Below are 15,335 nucleotides of genomic sequence, written 5' to 3' on the forward strand. Positions count from 1 at the left end.
ATCAATTAACCATCTATATTTCTTACACACTTGGGGGAAATTCTTACTGTGGCTACCACTTGTGTATATTATTAGAAATACTCTGTTTGAATTGCTTCACATAATTAATTTTCCGAACATATTTTTGTCCTCAGTGGTAATTCTAAACTCTGGGTTGTTTGTTGATTTGTTTGGGTTTTAGGGGTTTTTTGTTCAGTTGCAGAACTGGAGATCCATTTTGCTACAGTTCAGTTCAGAGAAAAGTAGTTAAAGAGTTATTGTCAATAAAGCAGATTAAAGCCTTTGGTAAAATTGGATAACAACCGTGAAGGGATTACTGTTCATGACTTATAACAAAGGAAAGTATTATCTGAAGCAGACCATGGAATGGACAGACTAAAAGGGGACCTGATATGAAAGGAGTAAATTAAATGTAGAGCAAAAGGCAATTTTTTTGGAAGTGTATGCAGTCAGTTTTTAGAAATTGTTGCACTTGAGATTTGATTTGATCACTGGTGGACATAAACTCAGCTCCTGAGGAGAAGAACATCCATACATATGCACACATCATGTGGGATTTTGTTAGTGTTTTTCTAAAGCACTTGCTAAGCATGTTACACATTTCCATGAAAGATATAAGCTTGAAGGAAAAACCAGAACACAGATGTATTAACCATACTTCACTTTCAGACAGAAATAATATACAGCAAAACAGTTATACAGTTATACAGTAAGTTATAGCTTGGTTGCAAATCTGAAGGCTGTGACTGTAAGAGTTTTGGAATACAAGTGCTTTGTCCTCTTCAATAAAACAGTACTAATGCTGTCCTGATTCCAAGAGAGTGAATCATGGTTGCTTGGTGGACTCGGATTGATGGCAAATAGATGCTGTGTTCAGTCAGCCTGAGAAACAATTTACAGTGGAGAGGAACACCAAGGGCTAAAACATCTGCTTTTGGGTGTAACAGGGGTATAGTGGGAGAGAATAATAAATAAAGTGTGGGTTGAGAGGTGAGAAGTTTGACAGTTTGTGTCCTTCCACTCAGTCATCCCACTAATGCAGTTTTGTAGTGGAAAAAGGACTGCTCTCCACCTTTGTATGTGAGTGGTCAGGAAGGATTTCTGTGGTACCAGCACCTCTCCTGTTGCTTTCCTGTTGCAGTTGTACTTTAGAGAACGGTTGATCTTGCCTAGCACAAAGATTACAGGGCAGAATGTGACAAGTTTACATACTGGGAAATGCAATTTCTCTGAATTAAATTACTAATCAATAAGTTTGCATTTCTTCTGCTTAGCTCTCACTTGCTGTTGAAGTGCAGTTGTTCTGGGTGGTTGTATCAAGATGTTTTTAATACAAGATCATCAGTAGTGATGCCTTAGGTTTTAGCTTTTATGTTTTTCAGGTTCTGTACTGCTTTAGTGTGTAGTTCTGAGCTTCATATTAAGGTATAGTAAGCTCTCTTCACAGAGTAGGGAGACAAAACAATTCCTTCTCTAGCTGGGGACCAAGGACAACCGATCCAAATGTCAGGCCCAAGAGCATAAACAGTGGCAGAATGAAGAGAGAAAAATAAGCAGGATGGGACTTCATAACCTAAACTATAATTGGACAATTAAGTCCAATATGATAATGGAGCAGAACTGATAAAAGTGAGAGACCTCGTGATCGGTCGTGCATTTTGTGACCATTTTGGGTTCTTCTTGGGTGTAGCCCTAGCTGGGCTCTTGTACTGCCCAAGGTGTATCCATTGAGGCCTTTTAATAAACACCTACTTTATTCTTTAATTCCATCTAGCCTCTGTTTTAGATCAATCTTCACAAGGCATCAGTAGTACCAGCTTTTCACAGAGTATTTTGAGTTGGACGGACAGACAGACAGACCAGGATCCAACCCCAACAATCCCTGCACAGACACCCCAACACCCCTGTGCATCCCTGAGAGTGGTGTCCAAAGGCTCCCGGAGCTCTGGCAGCCCTGGGGCCGTGACCATTCCCTGGGGAGCCTGGGCAGTGCCCCACACCCTCTGGGGGAAGAACCTTTCCCTGCTATCCAGTCTGACCCTTCCCTGCCCCAGCTCCAGCCGTTCCCTCAGCTCCCAGGACAGGGCTGTCCCTGCTGGCTCCAGGACACTGCAGCCTCATGTCCACCTGGCCATTGCCCAGGACCCCCTCCAGGTCCCTTTCCCTGGCACTGCTTTCCAGCCTCTCATTCCCTGTGTGTCTGTGCATCCAGGGCTGCCCCACCCCAGTTGGATCCAGCACTGTCCCTGCTGAACTTGAGAGGGTTGGTGATTGCCCTGCTCTTAAATCTGTCCAGGTCTCTCTGCAGGGCCTTTCTGAATGTGTTTGATTCCCACTAAATGAAGCAGTAAGTTTCACCATAGAGCAAAGTGAAAACTAAAAAAAAAAGCAATTTGCAACAAGGACTATCTGCATACAAGCAGAAATGCCTTTTCTTGGATTCTCTTGGTTTAAATCCTGCATATTGTGGGGAGGTGGCTGTTCCTCTTCCCTTTGATGGTGACCCATAGTGGTGGTATCTCCAGTGGGCTGTTCCAAAGTGTAAATTACAGTGAATATATATTATTCTTACAAAATGAATTACCCATCATTGTGCTCTGTGCCCACAAAATAACTAAAACCACAAATGTAACAGGCAATATTTTTTTATTTTGAGCAGGCTGTAACTTGGTGGGTGTCATTTTTTTTTCTTTTTTCCTTTAAAAGTCTAAAGAATATAGGACCTGTAAGGAGCACAGTACAAGAGGCACTGTTAGAACTCCCTTCTTGCAGCCTATTCAAACAGGGTTAGTGCCTGGACTCCTTCTGTACTCCTCAATTTCTGCAAGCAGATGTCTCCCACTGGTTCAGGGCAATGAGAAATTTTCCCCACCTGTGCATATTGGATTTTGCTGTGCTTTAGTTTAATTTTCCCAACTCTTTATTTTCTCTGTGCCTTTTGTTCTGCATTTTTTTAACAGATGAACTGTAATGAGTGAAAACACAGCAACAGACATTACATGAGATTAAGTCATGTGTTTAAAGTTGCCATTTTCTATTCCTACATGAAAAACTTGGGGGCATTTTATAGCTGAATAAGAGGGTCTACTCTAGCTTTCTAATATAGCACAGTTTATACTAGAAAGGTTTTCATACCTAACAGTGAATCTTTAAAGTACTGAACTGTAAATTCACAATATATTTAGTTATAGAAAAGATGTTTATTTGGTTTTGGCCTGTTCATTTTTATCACATTCTTATGCTTATTATACATGTATTAGCATATAATTTACTTTATATGTAGTTAGTGTTTTGTTTAATGTGACAGCTTTGCAAGTTAAATGCAAAGAACAATTACATTGTTTTGTTAAAATAGGTGAATGAGTTTTTCCATAAAATGACTCAAGTTATAATCTTCTGCAGGAAAAGCTTTGAACTAGATAAATTTTGTCAAGTTTGCATGGTTTGAAAACAAGATAAGTGATTTGACCTAGGTGGGCTTCTTTGGTACCATCTCTGTTTTGGGGTTTTCTGCACATCTCTACATTTTTTTCTCCTGTTGAATTGTCATCAACACATCTTTCTTAACTCTTTGGAGAGGTTTGGAATGGGGTAAGAGCAGAGGAAGGTAGCTAGCAGTAGGGAGAGAAGCTTTTGGGCCCTTCTGCATCAGCTCCTCACATTGAGGCAGGAGAGAGGTGGAAAAGTGGCAGCCTTGAGTGGCAAAAGCAACTACAAACAGAAGGATCACTTTATAGGTAAAGTATTTATTGGGCAAGAAAGAAACATAATTTAAATATGAAAAATATTGTTGGAATCTTTCTTTATGCTTCTGGCAGCATCAAAGAGTTACACAAAGAAAACTGGGGATTGTGCTGATGTTGCAAATCTCTGATTTTACATAAGATAGACAATTTGTAGAGGCCACTTATGTATGGAGTAGTTCCCCACATTGTTGCTAAATAAAAGTAGTTTCCCCCCCTAAGATTTTTAGTATATCATGATATCATTTCTGTACTATCCATTTCTCACTTGCCCTCCCAAGAAGCAGCTGCATTTCAAAACTTGCTCTTTTATCTAAATAAATTGCTCAAAATGTGGTCCTTCCCACCCCGCCCCCCAAGATGCTGTAAGGAAAACAGGAAAGAACATTTCTCTGAAAGCAGCCTCTATTTTGTAAAAACCTTTTAACAGCATTTAGTATCATTTTCTTAAATTCTGTGAGCTAATGGCAAATTATCAGCACTTTTTTTTCTACTGAGCAATTCAGGCTTGAGGTGAAAGGTTTAAACTAGGGTGAGTTTTATGCTTGAGTGACTGGAAACATACTTGGGGTTTCTCCCTTAGTGTAATATTTGGTGGGCATTTTTTGTGTGTCTTGTGAATGAGGCCTGTATTAGGGCAAGGACTTGGAAATTTTTCCCACTTTTGATGTATCTCTGTGCTGGAAGCAATTTGTATGCAAGTGGCTCTTGCTTGAAGAGCTGTGAGTGACCTGCAAAAGAAACCTGTAGGGAGAAAAGCTAATGACCTGGGTTTAAAGCTGTGTTAATTCATTTTTAACTTCAGAATTCCTGGTGTGTAGTAGTTGCTGTAGAATGCATAGCCACTTTTCCCATAAAAATTGAATCCAAGTACTTAATATTTAGCTGTTTACAGTAGGAATGGAAAAGTAGAAGCATTCTTACTTCCTTTTTAGCAAAACCTAACCTAGGAAAAGCTTGAGTAAAGTCGCAAACGTCTCAGTTACTTTATAATAATGTTATTTTACTATTATTTTATAATAATGTTTTCAGTATAGAAATGAAGTGATGTTTGTTCCATCTGAGTACGAAGCCTTTGGCCAATATTCTGACCACATTTCGTGGACCTTTCTAAATGCTCTGAGCAAACATAGTTTCTTCTCAATAAAAGTCAAGTCTGTATCTCCAGAATTAGGTCTCTAACCAAATATTGTATAATGTAACCTGTCTCATTATGCATTAATTACAATGCATCCCTTTATTTCTGTTTTTCTTACCTGCTATAGAGAAATGTCTCCTCTTCCCACTCCCTTTTTTGGTGGTTTGTTTTGTAATGAATATCGCGTAGCTTTTGGTTGAAAACAAGGCCATATTTCATGTATTTTTGTGGTGTGAAAAGATTAATTGGTGTGTGCCACTTTCTTACAAGAGAATAAGTGATTTAGTGATTCTGGTGGAAGATCAAAGTGGCATCAAGTTGGTTTCCATATCAACAAACTGATAAATCACAAGGACAGGAGCTGCACTGAAAATGTACTGAACCCCCAGATGACGTGAGTTAATTGAATTTTTAAGGAAGCCTAAGGAATGATGGTTACATGTAAGTAAGCCTGATTTACACAGCAGACAATAGGATGAAAACTATGAAAAAAGAATTAGCAGGATGCTGAAATGTGATATGGAGGGTAGGATTCAGCATGGCTTGGCAGAACATTAAAGTTCTGTAGGGCTTCTTGGAGTCAGGAATCAAGAACATAAAAATCATCCAGTTGGTAGGTGTGTACTGATAGAGGGGCTGTATAAAAAGGGGTTATTTTACTGATTAAAGTCTTGGAATGATAAAAAGAAATCTCACAGAGGAAAAGTTGCAAAAAGATCTCATGATACTGAACATATTGTTTCCCAATTTCAGTTGGTGGCAGACAGGTTGTATCTCTGATAGCTTTTTTGACCCCATCTTCTCTTGTTCTTGGCTGTGCCATCCTGCCCATCCATGTTTTAGCACAGGTACCCTCTGATGTTAAGGTGAACTGCCGCGGATTGATGGGACTCAGAGTAAACATCCATTAAATCAGTGAGTGAAGTTGAATGAGTGGTCATGGTTAAAAACTGTTCTCATTGTAAGATGACTCTGCATTGAGGATTTCTGGGATGGTTATAAAAGTATTTTCAGTTTGCTGGGTCTAGGTGATGTGTCTGTGGAGTACCTGGAATGGAGGAGTTCGTAACTCCAAGCCTTGCACAGCAGTGGGATATGCCTAGATTGTTGTTTCTGAGAAACAGCTCAGAATGCCAAGCGGCAGATTTTTATCTCTTGCCCTCATTCACTGAGCAACACAACTGGCATTAATGACTGTGCTCTCTTGCCATGGAGAAGTTCAGGGGCTTCAATTCTAGAAGTTCTAGGGCTTCAGTTTAAGATACAAGTATAGGGAAAAATCTTTCTGCCCTTCCTGCATCCAGGATGTATAGGGAGATATGGAAAACAATTCTCCCAGTTTTTTGTTTTTTAAGTATAAGAAACAAGTTTGGTTATGACTGAGCTGAAAAAGCAAGAAGTGAAAAATTATTTTAGCAGCTGAGTTGTCAAATTTCAACCCAAAGCTCTTTGAAATTACAGAATTTTGAATCCTCATTTACCAACTAAATATGTGCAATGCAAGTGTTTATATTTTTACTGCAAGTCCCTGTAAAGAAACAGATTTTTTTCATTGTACAAAGAAGTTAAATTTTATCTGAGAAATATGAAGAACTGGGATCCCACCATTTTCTCACTGCTTTCCCCCACTTGTAGCTTTAATGTAGCTAAAATATTCTTTTGTAGTAGCTTTCACAATTTTGTTCAGTTCACAGGTGCATAAAGATCTGCACCTTTTGGTAGGTTCTTAAAGAACTATTTGGAAGGTGTCTTTCTGTGTATGTGGGCTCCTCTTGAGCAATGCTGGAGTCTCTGTGAGACTCCTCAGCCCTGCAGAATTACCCAGCACATCTTCTTGGCTCAGCTTCTTTCCTGGCCTCTTGAGAGACTCTGTCACAGTTGTTGGTTTGTGGTATTTTTGTTTGTGTACTTGGTTTTTTGAAAGTCTGCCAGCTGGTTTTCTTTCCTCTATTTTCCTGTTACATTTGAAGAACCAAGGTAGGTTGGAAGGCAAGGAATTTTCTTCTCTTATTTTGTCCATCTCCTCTTACATTAATTATGTTTTGTTTTTCTGTTGGCTTACCTGCTGTGTGAACTTGGCAGGATTTGGTGTATAATATCTGGAGTGGCTCCTGTGCAAGGGGCTGGCTGGAGTCTTCCAAAGCACATTTGGATCTTGCTTCTCTCTTGAGGTCAGCAAGGGTCTAGGGATGGTGTTAATCGGTAGCAGAGAGAGGAAATTATGCCAAAAAAAATAGAGAGGAATATAAACTGGGAAAATTGTTGTTTCAAATACTGTTTTTCAAATGCTGCTAAGTTTTGACATGCTTTATTTCCTGCTTGCTCTAGGAGAAACCAAGAAATAGCTTTTGTTTCCTAACTGTGGAAGGCATGTCATGAGACCTTTTGTGTCAGGAGATAGCAAAGGTTAATTTACAAGTTCAAGGAGCAGAAGACCTTTCCACCTGATCAAACAATTAAAATTCTGCCTTTGTGAGCATTCAGCAAAAAAATAGCTGCTTCTTGTTTTTTAATGAATATCTTTCTCTTTTTCCTGGGGATCTGTGGCCAAAAGAACAACCATATGCATGAGACTCTGCAGTGCATCAGTGTATGTTTGGTTTGACAGCCTAGTCAAAGCTTACTTCCTACAGAGCCTTAGAAATGACTGGGTGAAAATGAAAAACAATCTCTCATCTGTTTTGTTAGATTGCCCAGCATTTTCTTTAAATTGAAATACCTGAAATCAGAGGCCATGGTAACTAACTTTAACACTGAGTTTTTTTCTTTTTGGTTATGGAATGAGAATATTATGTAGGTTTATGCTTGTATGTTGATTTCTTATTAAAGACTTTCAGTGGCTTTTCTAAAGCATTATTTCCAGGGCTTATTAATGCCATCTACAAAATCTCCTTCTAGTTTTATACTTTATTCTTGATACTGATCTAGAGACAAAGCATCACCTTTTGATCTCTTCATCACAGCTTTTCTTCATTCCAAAAGTGGAATGTTTGCATTTATCCCTTATTTTAGAAATGGATTCCAAGAAAAGGGAAGGTCTGCTGATGATTTTATTTCTCCTGCTAGATAAGGTCTGAGTAGGGCAGTAAATCCAGCTCCAAAGTGGAAATCCTCACTTTGCCATTCTGGTTACAGATGGCTTTTGCTTGATTAGGATCCTGGCTGATGTCCTAGGATAAATGCAGACATTTGCATGAAAGTGCTATCACTAAAACAGCATCTTCATCTTGAGGGAACCAGTACAGAGTATACTGGGCAAAATATTTGTATGCCTTACAAAATATAAGTCCCAGTAGAGCTTTTCCTGCTGTGTATAGTAGACTTACACGTGGAATTTTACAGGTTTCTCCCATGTGTCAGTTGAGTCTTTTAACATCCCTGACAAGTCAGCTGCAGAGGCTGCAGTAATTCATGCACAATGACCCCTGTTCCTGCACAGGTTCCTGCTGTGTGAGCAGTGATGCCATATTGAGATGTCCCTGTCACAGGTCACTGTGTTCCAGGCACTGCACAGAGACCCTTGTCTAGGTTTGATGCTGATGATCTGGGCTGTGGAATTCAGTAGATGAGATCCAAGCACCTGTGGGGTTGTGCTCATTCTCCACCCTGCCCGAGGTGCAAGGGATGGGGATGGAGGGTCAGGGTGGGGACAGTGGCAGAGGCACAGCTGGGCCCACTGGTGCTTGCTCATCAAGCATTTTCAGCACATCTGGCTCATTTGGTCATTTACTAGACACAGTGATGCCTTGCAGAAGAGTGAAATAAAAAACCCTTGATTTTTAGTGTAAGAAATCTTGATTTGATTTTGTCCAGTGTACATAGCAATGCTTAAGGCAGGTGGTTCAGAGCCAGCCATGTCTGCCTGAAATGGGAAACTGCAGCTCTGTTGGAAACCCTTTGGCTTCTGAACCCAAAACAAGGGTAAAAAGTAAAAGATTCAGTGTGTGTTAGGGTGTTAACAGTTCCCTGCTTAATTCACATCCATTCCTCACATAGCTGCTCTTAGTGTGTGCAAGAGTAGCGTAGAGGCAACCAAAAGGCTGCAGATAGGGTAATTTGCACAGAAAATTATATTGACTGCACTGAATATTAACATAAGATATTATTGTAAAGCAGCTCTGAAAATTGCATTGAACTAATCTACTCAATCAACTAATATACTTATTTACAGAGACAAGCTATTGTAAAAGAGCACAGTTCTCAGCTTGCTAAAAACATATTTTCTCTCATGTTTATCTTGATTGTATCCCCAAAGGATATTTCTTCCTCTCTTTTATGAAGAATTATTTCCATATTTAATTTATATGTACATTTTTTACTTCTCCTGGAGGACTGAAAATATTTTCTGACTTTTGCAGTGTGTTGAGAAACTTGTTATTAAAACCTTCCTGTGATATTTCTAGTCCCCTTATTTGAAAATCCATTTCTGTGTCTTTCACTGCTGCTTTGTGCTTCTGGATTGCAGTTTTCCTCCCTTTGTGAACTTGCCTCAGAAAGAGTCTCCATTCAGCTACCTGGAGGGCTGCTTGATTCAAATGTGGTTTTGTAAATTCCTGAACATTTTTTCTTGAGTCAAGAGCTATTTTCAATAACCAAACATACTTATTGTGCATAGTTTTCCTGAACTACTCCAGTGCCTTGTGTTTAATTGTGTATTTATTGGTTACAGGAGTGCCAGTCCTGTTAGTGCTGGAGCTGGAGCAGGCTGTGTTTCACAGGGTCCACTGCAGAGCTGATGGGCTCCACGGAGGCTGCTGCAAACTCAGAAGTTTGGCAGCTCCCTGTAGAGCTCAGAAGTTTTTAGGGCCCTGAACCAAGCATAATTGCAGAGTTGGGGCCTTCACTGTGAAGGACCTCACCAAATAATTAGCTGCCCTAATTAAGCAGCTGAGTAACATTCAGGAAAGTGAACATTTGTGGATCAGAAAGTTGCAAAGCTGATGGGTGCTGGCAATAAATTTCTCTTCTTCTCTGCTTACTGTTGGAAATCACTGCTGAATTACAGCATGTAATCTTGGCATTGGTAGTCTGTGAGCTTCCTTCTCTGGATGGGGGATATTCTGCCATCAGAGTGCCTATTCTTTATGGGCTTTTTGGAAAAAAGCTCTCTTACTTATTAGATTTGTTCATCAAGCAGAATGAACTGTGACATGCCGTTTCATCCTTTTGTTTGGATGGGTTTTTGTTTTCCTATGGCAAAAGCTTCTATTTGAGGCAAATCAAAACGGTGAAGTTACAACTCTACAGTGCAAAGTGGCCTTTTAGAAGGAAGTTTTATTGCCTGGATTCACCTTATGCACCAGAATGCAAAAACCAAAAAATGCTAAATTTAAAGAGGCATAGAACACAGTTTGTAGGGAAAAACTATCAAAACTCTTTCTCTATTTGTTGTAATTTTTAGTGATGGGATAAACTTTAGGATAAACCACATTTCAGCCACAGTCAAAACACCAACTAATATTTTTTTAAGTCTAAGAACTTTCCTCTCTTCTATAAATGTGTATCAAATACTTGATGTTCCTTAAGTCTTTGGAGAGGGGCATGACTCTGAAATACTGAAAGTTATAAGCACATATAAAAAGAAATACACTTTTTTGTTGTTGTTTTTTTCTTTTGCTTTTAGATTTTGTAACAGCTCTCAACATTTACAGACTCTGCTGGTAAAATTAAAATCTAGATTCCTGGATTTTAATTGTATTACAAGGTATAATAAGATTTAGCACAAGACATTTAATACTTTGCTCTATCCTATGGGCTTGGGTGGTGCTTTTTGCCTTTTTTTTTTTTAATTTAAATTGAAATAACTAAATGTGTGTGAAGAGGATGGGGAAGAGGGACAATGACCCTTACCTTGTCTGCATGGCTGTCATCAGCTGGAGCATGGCTGGTTCCAGAGATTTTTAATGGAGACATTAAAACCCACAGGCTTTCAAGCAAGGTGGAGGAAAACAAATGTGATAGTGATAAAACTCAAACTGTTGAAGAAAGTGCACAAAGGTCACTGGAGCTGATTGGAAATATTACTGAATCTTAAAGCCAGTTCTGTGTGTGTGTGTCTTCCCCTTGACAAATGAAATAGGGCTGGTTTTGTGATGTCTGGGAAGCCTTTACTTTTTTACCAAACTACCTTTACTTGTTTTTGCTTCAGTAATTGCAGCGTGCATGAGAGGTGAGACAGGGAAGAATATGAGGTTGTACAGCAATTCATGAGCTGTTTCAGCCAAAAAAATCAGTCCAGCAGGCTAGTCAGAGCCTTGGAACCTATTAACCTTGATTTGGAAGACTAAGACTTGACAGCTGGGGCAAAGCAGGCTGCCTTAAAGAAGTTTAAAGTAAATTTCTCTTTTTTCTCTTTTCTTTTTCACATGCTTACAGGTGAAATGCTGCCTGACTTTTTTGAACATTTCTTTTTTCAAGTGTGATTTCCTGTTGCATAGCTTGACCTGGTGCCTTGCTACTGTGCTACCTATCTGAAAATTATTTGGGGTTTGTCCTTCTTCCTGATGAAAACCAGTTTATCCGAGGCATTTGTTTATGCCTACAGAAATCTCACATGTTCTCTTCAGATATTTTTGTGCTCTGTGTTAAGATAAATGTGTTGCTCCATGAAGAATGACTCACTTGGGTCAAATAGGACAACATTTGTGTTAATCAGCTGCATTTCTGTCCACAGATTTTGCTGCACATTAAGACAAACACACTGTAGACATGAATTAAGGGGGAAGATATGACATGGAATTTCTTGACTCTTTAAAATAATAAGAATAAAAATAAAAATAAATCTTTGCCAAGAATAACTCCATCTGCAAGTGTTTCTTAAATACACATTTGTGTTGCACATTTGTTTTTCTTTAGAGGATGAGTGGCTAGGCCTCTTCACATGTGGCTACCATATACTAACCTGTTGTGGTTGTGTGATGATCTGAGTTTGATTAAAGGCTTCAGGTCTTTCCTAATCTGGATTGTTTTGACTGAGCCAGGCTTTGGAGCACAAATACAAGCAGGTAATGCTGGCAGATGTCATGAGGTTATGAGAAGCAATTTAGGACAGTAGTCTGTTCCAACTACAACAACAAAACAGAGCAAGCACCATGGACACACTTTGGCTGATCTGTTTATAGTCTATGTTACTTCAGTTTAGTTATGCATTCTGTCAACAACCAGCAAAAGTAAATCTATTTTCTACCACCCGCAGAAAAAGGACAAATATTCTTACCCCCTGCTAGTCTCCAGCCAAAATAAAGTGATTTCCCTTGTTTTGCCTCAATCTTAGATGCAACTGAGTAGCTTCCCTCTGCCCACTACTTGTTAAATAGTGTTTAAAAATTGATGCATGTTACGTGTTTTAAAACTTGCTTGTCCAGTCTTAAAAGATTTTACAGAGTGTTTTTCTCAGTTACTGGATGCAAGCTGTGTTTCTAAACATGTTGACTTAGCTACTTGTCTCGGAATTTCTCTGGAAATAAAAGGACATGAATTGATCTTCCATTAAAACTGCATCACATGCAACTATGTCTGCTATAAGTCTGCACATCTTCTTCTGTGCCCCCTAAATTCTGACACATATGAGAGAAGCTGTTGTACTTTTATGACAATTTGTAATATCTGCCTTTGCTGTTAAATGATGAATTTTGAGATGGTTGTCAAGATCTATTGGATATCTCCAATTTTCTCAGTTAACTCAAGGAAAGAAAGAAACATATAGAAGTACAACCTGATATGGTACTGTGGGTTTAACTTAAGTTGTTTTTCTTCAGCTTTTTGTAAAGTAACTTTGCTTTGTTTCACAGGGTATGTGCCCCTTACCCAGTAGAGCAGAACTCCACAGACATTGTCTCTGCAGAACAGAGAGCGCCTTTGTCTTTACTGAAAGTTGTAGATTTATACCTTTTGTTGTGTTTTCTCTTTTCAATTAACTGTAGGTTCATGTACTGGACAGACTGGGGAGAAGCACCAAAGATAGAACGAGCTGGGATGGATGGCTCAAGCCGCTCCATCATCGTTAACACGGACATCTATTGGCCGAATGGACTGACGCTGGATTATGAGGAACAGAAGCTCTATTGGGCAGATGCTAAACTGAATTTCATCCACAAATCAAATCTGGATGGAAGTCATAGGTAAGTTTTTGGTTTATGGGTGTAATGTGGGGATTTTCTTAGACGATTCTGCCTAAGCAATATTGTAATCTCTGTTGCAGCAAACTGTCACGTTAGCACTCACAAAATTTTAAGCAAACCAGTGCTGTCAGAAACTTTTATCCTTTCTTTTCACCTTTCCAGCACTGTGAAGTGGAATGTGTCCTCCTCTTCAGGGTATCCTGTAACTCTCCCAAAGACTTTTCTCAGAACCAGTTCCGTTAAAAAATCCTCAAATCCTGCTCTTAATAGTGTAAGACTACTTAGCAAAATTGTCTCTTTTCAGTAGGTCTTCTGTGCAGTGTTGCTGTGGTATTCAGAAATGCAGAAGATAGTATGAGAAAATGGATCATCATCTATTAATATTTCAGTTTCATTAATCCTAGAGGCTGGGAAATTAGTGGAAAACAGTCCTTAAAGGAGAGCTATGTTGAAATTACTGTTTTCCTTGTACAGATTTATAGCAATGAAGTGATTCTTATTTATCTAATCATGCCTACTTCTTAATTATATAACTGGTACTTTGTGTATATGTGTTTATCTCTAATTTGGATGATGACTCTCTTCAATAGATGAGTTTGACAAGTACTGCTTGCACACACAAATAAATTACAGCTTGCGCCCAAGGTGTTGTACGGAGAGATGATTTTTGTGGGGTTGTTTGCTAATTTTTTGATGTTTCAGCTAGTTTAGATGGGTGTGAAATATCCTTTCTTATGCTCTTTGTTCTGGCCTCTTAGGGACTTGCCCACCTTTCACCACAAATGTTAATTTGACATAAAGAAATTAATTCTGTTGGTAAGATCATTCTTTTGTGTGGATTGGCAAGTAGGACCACAGGCAACATGCATGAAACATGCCCACTGTCTTCTTGTGATATTTATTTTGATCTCCACAATGTCTTTGTAATGCTGCTTTGAAAGGTTACATCACTTTGCTTTGAAAGGCTACATCACTTTTCTCCTAAGTTCTGCCTTTTAAGTGATCACAAGTTCATGCAGTATGGTTCATGGAAAGTACCTGGAGTTGGATGCAGTTTTAAATTTGTGTCTTTGGATATAAGTATTATGACTAGCTTGGTTAATTCAAAACATGGATTGTGGATATCTATTTTGAAGTAGTCCTTCATTTGCTGTTTATTTCACAAGAAAGAAAACTTAGTACCAAAAAGAGAAAAATATTTCCTTTAGATTCTTTCAAAAAAGAAGATTGTCACATAAGTTTTCAAGTAATGGAGAGCAAAGGATACAAATTATCATATACAGTAGAAATTTGAGTATTTTTAATTTTATCTGGTGTCTCCAGCCTTTCTTGTTCCAGAGCTACTTCAGTGTTTCCTGCTGGCAGTTCTGCTTTTTCGCTCTTGTATTGCTACTGACTTCTTTGCAGTTTCTCTCTTGCTGGTGATCTGTTGCACAGTGGTGTAAATATACTTAGGTTTGGTATTCTGTTTTTATTTTCATGGTGTTTATTCCCTGGTTTGCCTTGGGTGAACCTGGGGAATGAGGTTGAGGAGGTGCTGAATTTTCTTGGTGCAAGGGGCTGACCAGCCTTGTCTGTGCACACACAGCTGTGTCCAACAGCTGCCTCATGGCACAGAATTGAAATCACCTGAGTCCCAGCAGTCATCTCATTCCACAGTAAATTCTCTGGAATTACTTAAGCCTCTAATAAAGACCTGTATAGACAAGTAATTTAGATTTTTAGATCTACTAATTCTTTCTTATGCAGCCATACAAACCAAATCAGTCCAATGCTTTCGGTTAAGTTTCTTTTTCAAATTCATACATTTCAGTATCAGGAATATGTCGTGACAGTATGCTAATATATTACTATTTGAGGGGCAGAAAGGGAAGTCATTCCTAGAAAGGAAAGTACATTTGACTTCCCTTAAGCACTCAAGAGGCACAAACCAATTCTAACAGCATCTGTTTTTCCCTAGGCATGTGAGAAAGTTCTGAAGATTGAAAAAGCAGTCAACATCTGTATCTAGGCATTTTGGTTTCATTTTTTATTCTTTGCAGTTACATCATAAGGAGGGAAAAAAAGTGCAGAAGTTAGGGTGTTCTACAGTGGGATTTTATGGTTTTGGGGTTTTTTTTCTGTGACCTCTTAGCTTCTGCCTGTATTAAGAAAAAAGATCTTCTGGGGCTGTCCAAAGTGTTGGGGTTTTTTTGTGTAGATAGTCTTTTGGCTATCCAACAAATTCAGCTTTTTCAATATGATATTTTACAGCTGTAATTCATATTTTATCTCTTAATTATTTTGTTAATCTTTTTCAGTAACTGAATCACTAATACTAGAAAAGAAAACACA

At 38.7% G+C, this 15,335-nt stretch overlaps 1 protein-coding gene across 2 annotated transcripts in view; it reads left to right on the forward strand.

Moving 5' to 3' along the window:
* Window positions 1–15,335, forward strand: part of LRP6 (LDL receptor related protein 6) — a 123,015-nt gene that overhangs the window by 36,606 nt on the left and 71,074 nt on the right. For both annotated transcript variants that reach the window (XM_050970164.1, XM_050970162.1), the window contains exon 3: window positions 12,804–13,001. In XM_050970164.1, the coding sequence (XP_050826121.1) occupies window positions 12,804–13,001 (198 nt within the window). The remainder of the gene's footprint in view (window positions 1–12,803; window positions 13,002–15,335) is intronic.

Source organism: Serinus canaria, chromosome 1A (assembly GCF_022539315.1).
Source record: "Serinus canaria isolate serCan28SL12 chromosome 1A, serCan2020, whole genome shotgun sequence".
In the NCBI taxonomy this organism is placed as follows: Eukaryota; Metazoa; Chordata; class Aves; order Passeriformes; family Fringillidae; genus Serinus; species Serinus canaria.